The sequence below is a fragment of the Heterodontus francisci genome, chromosome 16 (assembly GCF_036365525.1).
Source record: "Heterodontus francisci isolate sHetFra1 chromosome 16, sHetFra1.hap1, whole genome shotgun sequence".
In the NCBI taxonomy this organism is placed as follows: domain Eukaryota; kingdom Metazoa; phylum Chordata; class Chondrichthyes; order Heterodontiformes; family Heterodontidae; genus Heterodontus; species Heterodontus francisci.
In genome coordinates this window covers 86,364,470-86,379,781 of record NC_090386.1, presented here as the reverse complement: position 1 = coordinate 86,379,781, position 15,312 = coordinate 86,364,470, and the positions used below count along the sequence as shown (strand labels likewise).

Below are 15,312 nucleotides of genomic sequence, written 5' to 3'. Positions count from 1 at the left end.
AGCCTATTCCTTTTTCAAAGGTCAACCTCACTTGCCCACATTCTTACTATGTATATCCCTCAAACCATTCTCTCTCCTGAAAGGCGTCTAGTTGTTTCTTCAGCTCCTTTGTACCGTCCTCTTCAATGTCCATCACTGGTAACACTTTCCACAACTCTATCCTCTGAGGGAAAAAAAATCTTCCAATACCTTTCAAACTTTCTGATTTTTAATTTCTGCCTCCTGGCAGCTGAACCTTTCACTACATGAAACCCTAGATAACTTTCCTCAATTGAATTCATAATCTTGAAAGCTCTATTTAGGTCACCTCAGAGTCTTGTATATTCCAACTTAATCAAGTTCAACACCCTTAATTTAAACTCACTGGGACATTTGCTGATTAAGACTTTTTGATTGTGGAGGAATTTGCCTTGTAGCATCTGCAGAGCTGGAAGTTACCGGAATTTTTAAATCCTGCTCGCTATAATTTCTTCCTTAATATTTCATCTCTAATTAATCTACTTTTTGTCGGTATCAAGTTTACTTGAAAAAGGCTGAAAAAATCCAGTTATAAAGCAAGAGCATCTCACAATTTCTGTTTAATTGTAGACCTACTTGAAACACTCCAGATTTTTACATTTCTAAGTGCGGATAATTTAAGGCCTCCACGCTGAACTTCTTAGTTGCATCAAAATAGATCTTCAGTCCCATACAGTCCAATATTCCTTAGCGGATAAAAATTATTTTCAGCAACGCCTGTACCTCTAGTTATCTATTATCTTTGGTATGAAATTCCTCTGCTGTCCAATTTAATGTAACTGCTGACCTTTCAGTCAGAAATATCACTGAGAACCATCTCAATCTAGATTGGCTTAGTTTTGAATTTGTAAAATGTGTTGCATTTCATTAGGTATCTTACTGCGCTAAAATCAAAGGCTTCAGTCAAACCCGCTTTGACAATGTTGAGAATTTTTACCAAGAAGAGGTAACGTAGCTCATTGTTTTGCACAGTGCTAACGTGATGCTGGCAGTTCAGTATCTGAACACAGCTCAGAACATGAGGGTGTGTCTCATCTGTAGAATATTTTAACTTCAATTCACCCTGTAAAGTACATTTTAACAATTATCATTAAAGGCAAAAACTTATTTAAAAGATTTTTTAAAACTCTGTTATGGCTTTATATCCAACATAAAAATTAATGTTTAATTTAATGTAAAACCATTTAAAAATTCAATTATAAATTCGTCAGGTCTTTCTCACATTTGTGTAGTTGGACCCAATCTAATTTCTCGACCGTTGGTTCACTTCAGCAACATCATAGACCTTGGAGGGTTTGTAACTTGTTGACTCACGGTGTCATGTATTATACAGTGCCATTCAGGGAGATCATGGTGACATTCTGGATACCCTCTGTGTGAATCCTGGCCCAGTCAGGATAAGTGAACACGTCAAACACATACACACCCCAGGTGTTTATGGCCAGCAAGAGCAGGATGATGCCCAAAATGTTCATAACGATCCCAGATTTTACCTACAAAGACAAATTCAATCATTTGAAAGCGCATTCAGTGGATTAAGAAAAGACAAGAGCAGCGTAGGTTGCTTATAAGAGCCTTCAGAATAAAAGCAGAATGAGGGAAGTGTGGTCCCAAATTCCTACAGGCCCATCTGGCACACTCCTGGTAGATATGTTGGGTCCCAGCCTCATCAGCAAGCGGCTGATTGAGGAGAGAGAGATAACTCTTTGATGCCCCAAAAATGGTCCCTTATATCAAAGGGGGTATGGGTTAGTCAAAAGAATGCTTGCCTCAAGGGTTTGCAAGTTTCCCTTGTGCTTTGCTGACCAGAGCTGAATGCAATACACAAAGTGTGACCTGACCATCTAATCGATACAGCTACAGATTTATAAAAAGACTTGCATTTATATAGCAACTTTCACAACCACAGGATGTCCCAAAGTACTTTACTGCCAACGAGGCACTTTTTGAAGTGTCGTCACCATGGTGTTGCAGGAATAGCAGCAGCCAATATGCACACAGCAAGCTCCCACAAACAGCAATGTGACAATGACCAGATAATCTGTTCTGTGACATGGAGAGTTAAATATTAACCAGGACACAAGGGATAACTAACTCCCCTACTACTCTGAAATAGTGCTATGGGATCTTTTACATTCACCTGAGGGGACAGACAGGTAATCAGTTTAACATCTTATCCAAAAGATGGTACTTCAGACAGTACAGCACCCCCACCATACTACACTAGCAAGAAACTAGACTCGAACGCACAACTTTCAGGTCGCTGAGATAAGAGGACTATGAACTGAGCCACAGCTGACATATACATAGGAATGCGAATCTCCCAGTAGGGTGATTCTTTTGAAGGGAATGTGAATTTAGATAGGGTGACAATATTAGGCCTAGACCCCTCCTGGGCAAATGGGATTAGTGAATTTACTCCACCTTTCAGACTGGACATCAAACCGAGGCCCCATCTGCCCTCTCTGGTGGATATAAAAGAACCTTTATTTGAAGAACAGGGGTGTTCTCTCTGACATCCTGACTAACATTTATCCCTCACCAGTTATTTTGCTATTTGTAGGGCCCTACCAAATGTAAATGCACTGAGAGCTACCAGAAAAGAAGCTCAATAATTTCCATTTTTGCTGTCTGCGGCACATTATGGGTATATCCTGGCAGGACAAAATCACAAATGTGGCAGTCCTCTTGAAGGCAGAACTCCCAAGTGTGTTGGAACTAATCAAACAGAGACACCTTCGGTGGATCAGACACGTCCACAGGATGGAAGATGGTCGCTTACCCAAGGACCTTATGTATGGAGAGGTAGTTGGGGTGAGATGACCTCTGGGGTGCCTAAAGATCTGCTTCAAGTATGCTTGCAAGCGTGACATGAAGGCCCCAAATGTTGACTGTTGCACCTGAGAGTCAATAGTTGGCGAAAGAGGGAAATGGTGACACATCCTGTAGACTGGCGTGCACTATCGCGGTGACCAGTTGCGCCAACATCAAAAACAACAGCTAACAGCATCACTTGACAGCTTCACATGCAGCACTTGTGGCAGAACTGACCTCTCAAGGAATGACCTTCACAGCCACCAGCAAAGGTGAACCAAGAGAAGACACCTCACCTAAATGGATTGTTTGCTGCGCGTCCATCATCTTTCGTAGATGGAAGAATACCAACCAACCAACTAAATGCAAATTGGCTGCTGCGTTTTGTACATTACAACAGTCATTACACTTCAAAAATAAGTACTTTATTGCCTGTGAAGCACTTTGAGACATCCTGAGGTTATGAAAATCACTATATAAACACAAGTTCTTTCTTTATAGCCTACTAAAAAAAAAAGTTCAGCATTCCGTTAGCTTAGTGGATTATTACACTGCAAGGACTGGACTTGGATCAATGTTGAGTTTATCATTCTTGGACTTCTCCTTCATCCTTTCCCCTTGTTAATTTAAGACAATTGGTTAAATGTTTAACTTTAGTTTTTTTTTAGTTTAGTTTAGTTTAGAGATACAGCACTAAAACAGGCCCTTCGGCCCACCAAGTCTGTGCCGACCATCAACCACCCATTTATACTAATCCTACACTAATTCCATATTCCTACCACATCCTCACCTGTCCCTATATTTCCCTACCACCTACCTATACTAGGGGAAATTTATAATGGCCAATTAACCTATCAACCTGCAAGTCTTTGGCATGTGGGAAGAAACCGGAGCACCCGGAGGAAACCCACGCAGACACAGGAAGAACTTGCAAACTCTACACAGGCAGTACCCAGAATTGAACCCAGGTTGCTAGAGCTGTGAGGCTGCGGTGCTAACCACTGTGCCACTGTGCCACCCCAAGAAATTTGGTCGACCAAAATACATTTTGTTCAACAATCATTTTCTATCTGATTTTAAGTCATGAAAGCAACACTCCCATCTTATACCCAGTACTAAACCAGTAGAGGTGGGATAGTTGGCTGGGCCCTGGGTGTAGCAGGGGAAGGTTTATACAGGGATTACTGCAATATGTACATGTATACAATAGGTCTACTCATTTGTATATGACAATTGAATGAGTCGGTTCACACAGACACAAACATGCATCTGTCCACTCATCTGTGCTCCCCTTCTTTAAAATTCACTGATCTCTCGCTGCAAATCTTTTCTGGCTGAATTTTTACTTAAGAAAATTACAAGAGGTGTTTTACCCTAGAGCTGCTCTTCCTGGTTCAAATGTGAATGACCTACTGCACCCGAAGGGATTTTATTTGGCAAAAGTCATTCAATTATGGCCTGGACATTTAGTGTCCAGTGCGTCACTGCAGCACTTTTAAAGGTAATTCATAATCTTGTGAATGCAGGTATGTTAATTGTTCATCTGCCCAGTAAAGTTTATTCAGTGTTAATACTAGCCACTAAAATGTTTAAACACATCAATAAAGTCACAATCTGGGACTAAGACAGCAGTTTGTAAAGCATTTTTAAACTGCAGTATCTTAATAAATTTGCTCGCATCTGTCGTGTACATAAAGTATTTCATCCACAGTGTGATTGTTGAGTCCATTGAATGTACTGTGACTGTTGACCCACTACAACATCTTGCATTTATATAGCACTTTCATGTGGTTAAACATCCCAAGACACTTCCCAGGAATGCCATCAAACAAAATTTGACACCAGTCACTGGGATTTCATTTTCTGTAAATTAACTATAAGTTGGCAGAAATCTATTGTTGTGTTAAAGACTTTTGGGCCAGCTTTTCTTATGGGATGAGGAAAAGGAGCAGAGACCGATACGCCAGCTCCTGTCCCTTTGTACTTGCCATGCCTCCACTGGGATATCCTTGGTGTGCGCTGGAATTAAATCCGATGTAGATGAGAGGCTACATCATAGCCTGTCCCTTATCATTTTCTGGATACTTCACCCAGTGGTCAATTGTCCTGAAGACCCAGAAGACAATGACCTGGATTTTATAGAGGCCTCCATGTTGGGATCCGTGGCGGGGGCGGCGGGGGCATGAAGATTACCCCATATGAGGCCCGCCCCATCTGCCGCTCAGCGACAGGACCATATTTAAAATATTCTAATAAAGTTACTTACCTACATTAGTGATTTTCCTGTCTCCTCCTGAAGTGCTGCCATGCTCTTCAGCCTGGTGGCCGGCACTGCCACGCCTTTGGATCCCTCGGGGAAACGAGGAGCAACACTGGTGGGGAGGGGGAAGGAGGTATGTGGCTTGGTCCGTGGCCAGGGGGAATGGGGTCAAATGACCGTCACAGGTGTAGGAGGTGATGGGAAGGGTTATAGTTGAAAGTTTGGAGGGGAAGGTCAGATTGTGAAGGTAAGTGTTTTTTGTGCGGGAAAGGGCAAATAATTAATTTAATTGATCTTACGCATGTAAAACAGGCATAGCACTAATGAATGTTTAAGGCAGAATGTTTAATGAGAGAAAATGTGTGAAGGTCATACAGTGAGAAGCAAAAGAAAGGAGACAAAGTGGAAGACTAACAGGGAAATAGAAAAAATAGAGCTGAAAGACAGTTACAGGAAAACAGGCACACAAATTATATTAGTCTTGAGTAACGTCATGGGACATCAGCCAGTATTTTATATATAGGGATAGGCACTTTTTTTGCACATCATTGACTTCTTACAGTTTAATGTTGTGGAGTTCTGTGTTGTAAACTATGCTGATACCAGCTTGTGTCCATGGACCCAAATAGTTTTACCCGCAAGGATCAGATACTTTTCTATTAAATCAATAGGGTGTAATTATATTGGCAATGGAGGATTAGGTAATGACAGATATCACATCAGATGACAGCTCTGTTAAGAAGATTAGCAAATTCTTTTTTGAGGGGGAGTGGGCAGGGGCACAATTGCTGGTTGAAAATTAATTCATAAAGTGAAAGGTCAAAATATCATTTTACAACATACTTGTAAGTCATTCATTCACCTGCATTCCGCTGGTAGCCAATGGGAATGTAAGAGGAAATGCCCCGAAAAATGGAAAAGAACTTTCCAACAACTTTTCGAAACTGTAATGGCGTTTGTAGAGACCTGGCATGTTGCAATAGTATGGAAGACGAGGTCATCCTTGGTGGCAGTTACTTGACTCTCCTCTTTCCCCTCCAAGCTTTCCTTCTGTCACAATAGGATGCATGCAGGTGGCACAGTGACCTCCATGCTTTTTTTCTTCTCAGTTGCTAGGTGTGTATGCATTCCATGAGTCAAGTCATTGTCCCGTTGGAGGTGCCATCTTTTGGATGAGGCATTAAATCGATGCCTCAGCCTGTCCTCTCAGGTGGGCATAAAAGATTTCATGGCACTATTTGAAAGCACAGCAGGCATGTTATGCCCGGTGTCCTGGCCAATATTTATCTCTCACCCAATAACACTAAAAACAGATGATCTGGTCATTATCTCATTGCTGTTTGTGGTAGCTGGCCATGTGCAAATTGGCTGCTGTATTTCCTACATTATTACACTTAAAAAGTACTTCAATGCCGTTAAGGTACTTTGGGATGTTCTGAGATCATGAATGATGCTATATAAATGCAAAGACAGTGGTAAATCAAGTGAGGAGGATGACCCAAGTATAATGAGGCCCTTCTGATTTTCCTCTCTGTGCTGCACCCATGTGGATTTGACTCTCGGGCATTAAAGATGAAAATATACCCAAATGCCTCTACATAACCTAAATTAAACAAACTCAGTTGGGTCAATACCATGGATTTTCCAGAGAAGAGATTCGAGACTATAGTGTCAGATAATTGAAGCGAGTAAGTGAGAGGAAGGTGGGGCCAATTAGAGAGGCAGAGGGCATGGCTGAGGTACTAAATGAATACTTACCATCTGTCTTCACCAAGAAGAGGATACTGCCAATGTCACAGCAAAGGAGAAGAAATGGAGAAATTGGATAGGATCAAAATAAGGAGGTAATTAAGAGGTCGTCAACGTTCAACGTTGAAAGTCACCCGGTCTGGGAGGGATGCTTCATAGGTTACTGAAGGAAGTAAGTGTGGGAATTATGGAGGCTCTGAACACAATCTTCCAATTCTCCTTCAATTTGGAAGTGATGCCAGAGGACTGGAGGATTGCAAATTTTTTTTAAATTGGTTCATGGGATGTGGGCGTCGCTGGTTTGGCCAGCATTTATTGCCCACCCCTAATTGCCCTTGAGAAGGTGGTGGTGAGCTGCCTTCTTCAACTCCTGCAGTCCATGTGGGGTAGGTACACCCACAGTGCTATTGGGAATGGAGTTACATGATTTTGACCCAGTGACAGTGAAGGAACGGCGATATAGTTCCAAGTCAGGATGGTGTGTGGCTTGGAGGGAAACTTGCAGGTGGTGGTGCTTCTATGCGTCTGCTGCCCTTGTCCTTCTAGGTGGGAGAGGTCGCAGGTTGGAAGGTGCTGTCAAAGGAGGCTTCGTGAGTTGCTACAGTGCATCTTGTATATCGTACACACTGCTGCCACTGTGCACTGGTGGCAAAGGAAGTGAATGTTTAAGGTGGTGGATGGGATGCCGGTCAAGTGGGTTGCTTTGTCCTGGATGGTGTCAAGCTTCTTGAGTGTTGTTGGAGCTGCACGCATCCAGGCAAGTGGAGAATATTCAATCACACTCCTGACTTAGGCCTTATAGATGGTGGACGGGATTTAGGGAGACAGGAGATGAGTTACTTGCTGCAGAATTCATAGCCTCTGACCTGCTGTTGTAGCCACAGCATTTATATGGCTGGTCCAGGTAGGTTTCTGGTCAATGGTAACCCCCAGGATATTGATAGTGGGGGATTCATCAATGGTAATGCCATTGAATGTCAAGGGGAGATGGTTAGATTCTCTTGTTGGAGTTGGTCATTGCCTGGTACTGTGTGGCATGAATGTTACTTACCACTTATTAGCCTAAGCCTGAATGTTGTCCAGGTCTTTCTGCATATTGGTATAGACTGCTTCGGTATCTGAGCAGTTGCGAATGGTACTGAGCACTGTGTAATCATCAGCGACCATCCCCAATTCTGACCTTATGATGGAGGGAAGGTCATTGATGAAGCAGCTGAAGATGGTTGGGCCTAGGACACTATCCTGAGGAACTCCTACAGTGATGTCCTGGGACTGAGATGATGTCCTCCAACAACTACAACCATCTTCCTTTGTGCTAGGTATGACTCCAACCAGTGCAGAGTTTTCCCCCTGATTTCCATCGACTTCAATTTTTAGTTATGCCTTGTGCTGCTCCTGGCATGCCCTCCTACACTCTTCATTCAACCAGGGTTGATCCTTTGATGGCATTGGTAGAGTGGGGGATATGCCAGATCATGAGGTTAAAGATTATGGTTGAATACAATTCTGCTTCTGCTGTAGCCCATAGCATCTCATGGTTGAACTGCCAGATCTGTTCTTAATCTATCCCATTTAACAAGGTGGTAGTGGCACACAACACAATGAAGGGTATGCTCAGGGTGAAGATAGGACTTCGTCTTCACAAGGACTGTGTGGTGGCTACTCCTACCAATACTGTCATGGACAGATACATCTGTGACAGGCAGATTGGTGAGGACAAGATCTAGTAGGTTTTTCCTCTTACTGATTCCCTCACCACCTGCTGTAGGCCTAGTCTGGCAGATATCTCACAAGAACACAAGAAGTAGGAGCAGGAGTAGACCATACCACCTATCGAGCCTGCTCTGCCATTCTAAACAATCATGGTTGACCTTAGGATTCAACTGAACTTTCCCGCCCTCTCGCCATATCCCTCGATTCCCTGAGAAACCAAAAGTCTGTCTATCCCAGTCTTAAATGTATTCAAGGATGGAGTATCCACAACCCTCTGGGGTAGAGAATTCCAAAGATTCACAGCCCTTTGAGTGAAGTAATTTCTCCTCATCTCAGTCCTAAATGATCGGCCCCTTATCCTGAGACTGTGCCCCGTGCTTTAGATTCCCAGACTAGCGGAAATAATCTCTCAGTGTCTACCCTATCCAGCCACTGTAGAATCTTATATGTTTCAATGAGATCACCTCTCATTCTTCTACACTCCAGAGAATATAGGCCTAATTTACTTAGTCTCTCATCAAAGGACAACCTCCTCATCCCAGGGACCAATCTAATGAACCTTCACTGCACTGCCTCCAATGCAAGTATATCCTTTCTTAGATATGGAGTCCAAAACTGCACACAGTATTCCAGATGTTGTCTCACCAAAACCCTGTACAATTGTAGCAATACTTCCTTATTCCTGTACTCCAATCCCTTTGCAATAAAGGCCAACATGCCATTTGCCTTCCTAATTGCTTGCTGTACCTGCATGTTAACTTTCTACGTTCCTTGTACAAGCACACCCAAGTCTCTTTGAACATCGACACTTACAAGTTTCACACCTTTTTAAAAAGACAGCTAATATGTTACCCCCAATTCCATGAGCCCTTATCTTGCCTTTTAACCTTTTGTGTTGCACCTTATTGAATGCCTTTTGGAAATTCAGGTATACTGCAACTACTGGTTCTCCTTTATCTACCCTACTAGTAACATCCTCAAAAAATTTGAATAAATTTGTCAAACTGAATTTCCCTTTCGTAAAACCATGCTGACTTGTTCTAATCATACTGCGCTTTTCTAAGCTCATTGTTAAGACTTCCTTAATAATAGATTCTAGTATTTTCCCAACGACTGATGTTAGGCTTATTGTAAGTCCCCATTTTCTCCCTCCTTTCTTGAAAAACAGTCTAACATTTGCCAACTTCCAATCTGATGGGACCGTTCCTGAATCTAAGGAGTTCTGGAAAATTATAGCTAGTGCATCCACTATCTCAGCAGCTATCACTTTTAGAACCTTGGGATGTAGGCCATCAGCTCCTGGGGGTTTGTCGATTTTAGTCCCTTAAGTTTCTGCAATACTTCTTCTCTGATGATATTATTTTCCTTAATTTCCTCACTCTTTTTAGCCTCTAGGTTACTGTCTATTTCTGGTATGTAACTTGTGTCTTCTACTGTGAAAACAGACACAAAATATTTATTCAATGCCTTTGCCATTTCCTCATTTTCCATGATAATTTCTCCTGTCTCTGCTTCTAAGGGACCACTGTTTACTTTAGCTACTCTCTTCCTTTTGATGTACCTATAAAAGCTCTCACAGTCTATCTTTATGTTATTGGCAACTTTTTGGTAGCCTATTGCTGGTTTCTAAAACACTCCCAATCCTCAGACTTGCTACTCTTTTTTGCAACATTGTCAACCTTTTCGTTTAAACTAATACTATCCTTAACTTCCTGAGTGAGCCACGGATGGGTCATTCTGGCTGAATTTTTGTTTTTCAAGGGAACGTATTTTTGTTGAACATTTTGTATTGTTTCTTTAAAGTTTTCCCACTGTTCATTTACCCCCATACCTTTTCATCTATTTACCCAATTTACTGTTTGTAGCCAGTTCTCCACTCATGCCTATGTAATTGGCTTTGTTTAAGTTTAAGATTCCCCTTCAGGACTCGGCAGCTCAGTCCATAGTGGGGATACCGAGTCACTCTTGGTGATGGACATTTAAGTCCCCCACTCAGCGTACATTCTGTGCCCTTGCCACCCTCAGATCTTCTCCAAATGGTGTTCAACATGGAGGAGTACTGAGCCATCAGCTGAGGGAGTGCAGTAGGTGGTAATCAGTTGGAGGTTTCCTTATCCATGTTTGGCCTGATGCCATGAGACTGCATGGGGTCTGGGGTCAATGTTGAGGACTCCCAGGTCAACTCCCTCCCGACTATAAACCACTGTGTTGCCATCTCTGCTGGGTCCGTCCTGCCAGTGGGACAGGATTTTCCCAGGGATGGTGAAGCTGTTATCTGGGACATTAGCTGTGAGGTATGATTCTGTGATTATGACTATGTCAGGCTGTTGCTTGACTTGTATGTGGGATGGCTCTCCCAATTATGGCCACCACACTTTTGGAAGGAGGCCAAGGCCTTAGAGACAATGCGGAGTAGATTTACTAGAATGGTAAGAGAGATGCGGGACTTCAGTGGATAGACTAGAAATACTGGGGTTGCTCTCCTTTAGAGCAGAGAAGGTTAAGGGGAGATTTAATAGAGGTGTTCAAAGTCATGAAAGGTTTGAAGAAAGTAAAGAGAAACTATTTCTAATGGCAGAAGGGCCAGTAACCCAAGGACACGGATTTAAAGTAATTGGCAAAAGAACCTGAGGCGCAATGAGGAGAATTATTTTTACACAAGGAGTTGCTATGATTTGGAATGCACTGCCTGAAAAGGTAGAAAAAGGCTAAAAATAACATTCAAAAAGGAATTGGAATAAATACTTTCTAGCATAGCAAAATAGATCCAGACTTCAAAGAACAACAGGATCTGGGAGGATTCATTATTCAAGAAATGCCTTAAATGTGTCCTATAAAAGAAAAGAAACATTTTCTGCACAAGCTTTGAAGGTCTACAGCTAGCAATTCATCATTTTCGAAGCTGTTTTGAGGTGCCATTGTTCAAAAATAAGCTGAAAATTCTCATTCTGCTGTGCAAGTGAGAAAAGGAGATAAAGGCAAATGAAGAGGAGTTTAACATTGCTGAAGTCAAGGCCCTAAAATGTATTAAAATTAGGGTTTCTCCAGGTAAAAACAAAGACAGAGGATGTATACAATAATCAGTTGTCCACCATCAATTTCTCTCTAGCTAATTAACTATTGTTGATATCAAATTTATGGTTATTTCCATGGTGATATAGACTCAGATTTTCCAGTTGAGTTACACCTATCTTGTCAGATCTCTCGCCCACAAGATAGGTGCAACTCAGTTTTGTCAGTTAGTTTAGAGATACAGCACTTTAACAGGCCCTTCGGCCCACCGAGTCTGTGCCGACCATCAACCACCCATTTATACTAATCCTACACTAATCCCGTATTCCTATCACATCCCCACCTGTCCCTATATATTTCCCTACCACCTACCTATACTAGGGGCAATTTATGATGGCCAATTAACCTATCAACCTGCAAGTCTTTGGCATGTGGGAGGAAACCGGAGCACCCGGAGGAAACCCACGCAGACACAGGGAGAACTTGCAAACTCCGCACAGGCAGTACCCAGAATCGAACCCGGGTCCCTGGAGCTGTGAGGCTGCAGTGCTAACCACTGCGCCACTGTGCATGGGTAAGCATGGGTAAGCATAACCAAATCAGATGATGACAGGATGAAACCTACATACATTCACTCTATAGTGTTCCAAACCAGCACAATAATGTACACAACTCTGCCTTGTAAGTGTTCAAGATATATGGGGACAACTTCCATTTAAACAAAAAGGACCGTACTCATTCTAGCCAAGAAATAGACAACTAAATAAATAAGATAGACAGGAAGAATCTTTTTCCCTTAGCGGAGGTGTCAATAACCAGGGGGCATAGATTTAAGGTAAGGGGCAGCAGGTTTAGAGTGGTTTTGAGAAAAAAACTTTTCACCCAGAGGGTGGTTGGGATCTGGACCACACTGCCTGAAGGGGTGGTAGAGGCGGGAACCCTCACTACATTTAAGAAGTATTTAGATGAGCACTTGAGATGCCATAGCATATAAGGCTATGGGCCAAGTTCTGGAAAATGGGATTAGAATAGATAGGTGCTTGATGGCCGGCATGGACACGATGGGCTGAAGTGCCTGTTTCTGTGCCGTATAACTCTGTGACTCTATGACTCTAAAGAGCAGCGTAGTTGCAAAAGTCCTATTCATCTAAGCAGTGATTGTTCAATCACATATCACTGATTCAATTTTATGCATTGAAGTGTGAGGCTATAGAATCCTACATACCATATCGTTGACCTTTAGATGGCCCGTAGCAAAAGCAATGGAGTTCGGAGGTGTTGATATTGGAAGCATAAAAGCATAGGAGCCGACAACGGTTGTAGGGACCATCAGATAGAGAGGATTCACACTCAACTGTATAGCCTGCAATAAATGATAAGTAAATGGGATGAGATGTTGTCCTTGTAATTGAGAGCAGTCCACTGGATATCAATTATATTGGCAATAAGGAGATTATATTACTGGTAGATAAAAATCCAATTTCTGCTGATTCCAGGAGCTAGAGAAACAATGTGAGCACTGCATTTAAGTTTCAATACTACAACAACAATTTGCATTTATATAGTGCCTTTAACGTAGTAAAACATCCCAAGGTACTTCACAGAAGTGTTAGCAAACAAAATTTGACACCAAGTCATACAAGTAGATATGAGGACAAATGGTTGGTTAAATAGGGAGGGTTTTAAGGAGATTTTTAAAGGAACAGAGAGAGGTAGAGATGCAGAGAGGTTCAGGGAAGGAATTCCAGAGCTTAGGGCCTAGGCAGCTGAAGGCATGGCTGCCAATGGTGGAGTAATGAAAATCAGGGATGTGCAAGAGGCCAGGATTGGAGGAGCACAGAGATCTTGGAGGTGTGGGAGGCTGGGGGGTGGTGGAGGTGGTGGGGGAGTGGTAGGGCTGCAGAAGGTTATTGAGTCAGGACAGGACGAGACCATGGAGGGATTTGAAAACAAAGTTGAGGATTTTAAAATCGAAACGTTGCTGGAGTGGGAGCCAATGTAGGTTAGCAAGCACTGTCAATTTAAAATTACATTTTTTTTAAAGAATTGGTTTATTTGATATTTTACCAGGTGTAAAGTACAAGTAGCACAGATGCAAGGTAGTCAGAGGAACCAAAACTCTTCAGGTATGTAGGCAACAGAGAAAATAAACAATATATTTGCATTATGAACAACAAGGGGTGGCCAATAAGCGTGGTCCTGACAATATCGCTCACATCCCAAGAGCATGGAAAGCACAGGGATAGAAACAAATCTGGGCCTGTCTTCAGATCCAGATTTGACGCTGCATGACCAGCACGCCTATCAAGAAAGAGGCACGAGAATTGTTACCAACTGATCCTTGCTGTGTGTTGTTGTAGTTGTAGCATAGGTAGGGCATTGTAGATAAAGTCTAGGAGTCTAGATTAGGTCAACTAATAATTCTTTTATTATTTTGACACAGAACCGTTTCTTTTTTTTCTCCTTGGATTAAAAACAGTGTGTGCCTTTAAGACTCTGTTTGAAAACAGTGTGCCTTTAAGACTGAGCACAGTTTGCTGGCTGCACCTGTCCCTAGGCCACAGCAGGAGAGAGAGGTCACTTGGTTTAATGTTTCAATTTGACTGTGTAAAAACTAGCTAAAACTGGTCTCAACCAGCCACTAGCAAAGCATGCTTACTGAAGAAAAGAGCTGTCTATTTCTCAGCAGAAATTCTACAATGAGCTACAGACCAAGTTAATTGCCTAAGGAGGGGAAAACCCTTTGAAGAGACCATTTGTATTGCTGGAATAAAGTTTCAACTGAGAGACTGTCGGTTTTAAAATCCGAGTGGATCCATTGTTACACTCCTTGTTTAAAGAACTGTTTGAAGCCTACTGCAGCCAAAGTGTTTTGAATACCTATCAAGAACAGACTGTTTCATCAAATCCATGTGAAGACTTCGAGAGGCGTTTGATTATTTTAACATTAGAATACCTCACCCATCAAGAACATAACCCACAATGACTTATTTATTTATTCTTAAGAAACAGCTAATTTTTAAAAACACCACTTTTAAAACTGGTTAACTGTTACTTTTGAATGTATGTGTTTGAATGGTGGAGTTAGGTTACAATAAGAAGTTATAAGGTCTTTAGACAAAAATTTATCTTAATAGTGTTTAAGATTTAGTTTTTGAATAAATAGTTAATTTGTTGTTGTCTAAAGATACCTGGTTTGGCCTGTTTTATTATGGGGGTTGCTAGAGTGTTTAATTTGGCTGTTTTTCCAGTTGGGTGGGAAAACTTTAATAATATGCTGCGACGTGTAGAGTGATGGGACTGAATTGACAGTGCGTTGCTCCCGCCTCAGTCGTAACAATTTACACATTTACTCTCTCCTCAAGCCTCCTTAGCTAGCATCCCTCATGCTGCTACTCTCTTCTTCCAAAGTCCATTACCATGAGACTGTTACATCATCATCACTACAGTGGGAGGGGTTGCTCACACTGTCTCCAACATTAACCGTTACATGTCCTTATGTCCTTAATCAGCATTTCCCCCTAAGTCTTTATGCAACATTTTCTTAACATATATACATTCTTGACTTAACATGCTACCCTTTCTCCCCTCAAGTCTGAGACTTGACAGATTTAGTCTGTTAGGAGGTTTCAGAACTCTCCCCGATCTTGTTCTAGTCTGAGTGGGAAGATCGGTAGTCTTCCTTGTAAGTCTTGATCGCTGACTTGGTTGAGGATTGTAGTATTCTGTTTGCTTTGGGTTTGTTC

At 42.0% G+C, this 15,312-nt stretch overlaps 1 protein-coding gene across 2 annotated transcripts in view; it reads right to left on the bottom strand.

Annotated features, from left to right (window-relative positions):
- Nucleotides 1-561: 561 nt before the first annotated feature.
- The window catches only part of slc13a3 (solute carrier family 13 member 3), a 65,408-nt gene continuing 50,657 nt past the window's right edge, over nucleotides 562-15,312 (bottom strand). For both annotated transcript variants that reach the window (XM_068048530.1, XM_068048529.1), the window contains exons 12-13: nucleotides 12,792-12,929; nucleotides 562-1,511 (exon numbers count right to left, since the gene is read on the bottom strand). In XM_068048530.1, coding sequence (XP_067904631.1) covers nucleotides 1,344-1,511; nucleotides 12,792-12,929 — 306 coding nt within the window. In that variant the 3' untranslated portion in view covers nucleotides 562-1,343. The remainder of the gene's footprint in view (nucleotides 1,512-12,791; nucleotides 12,930-15,312) is intronic.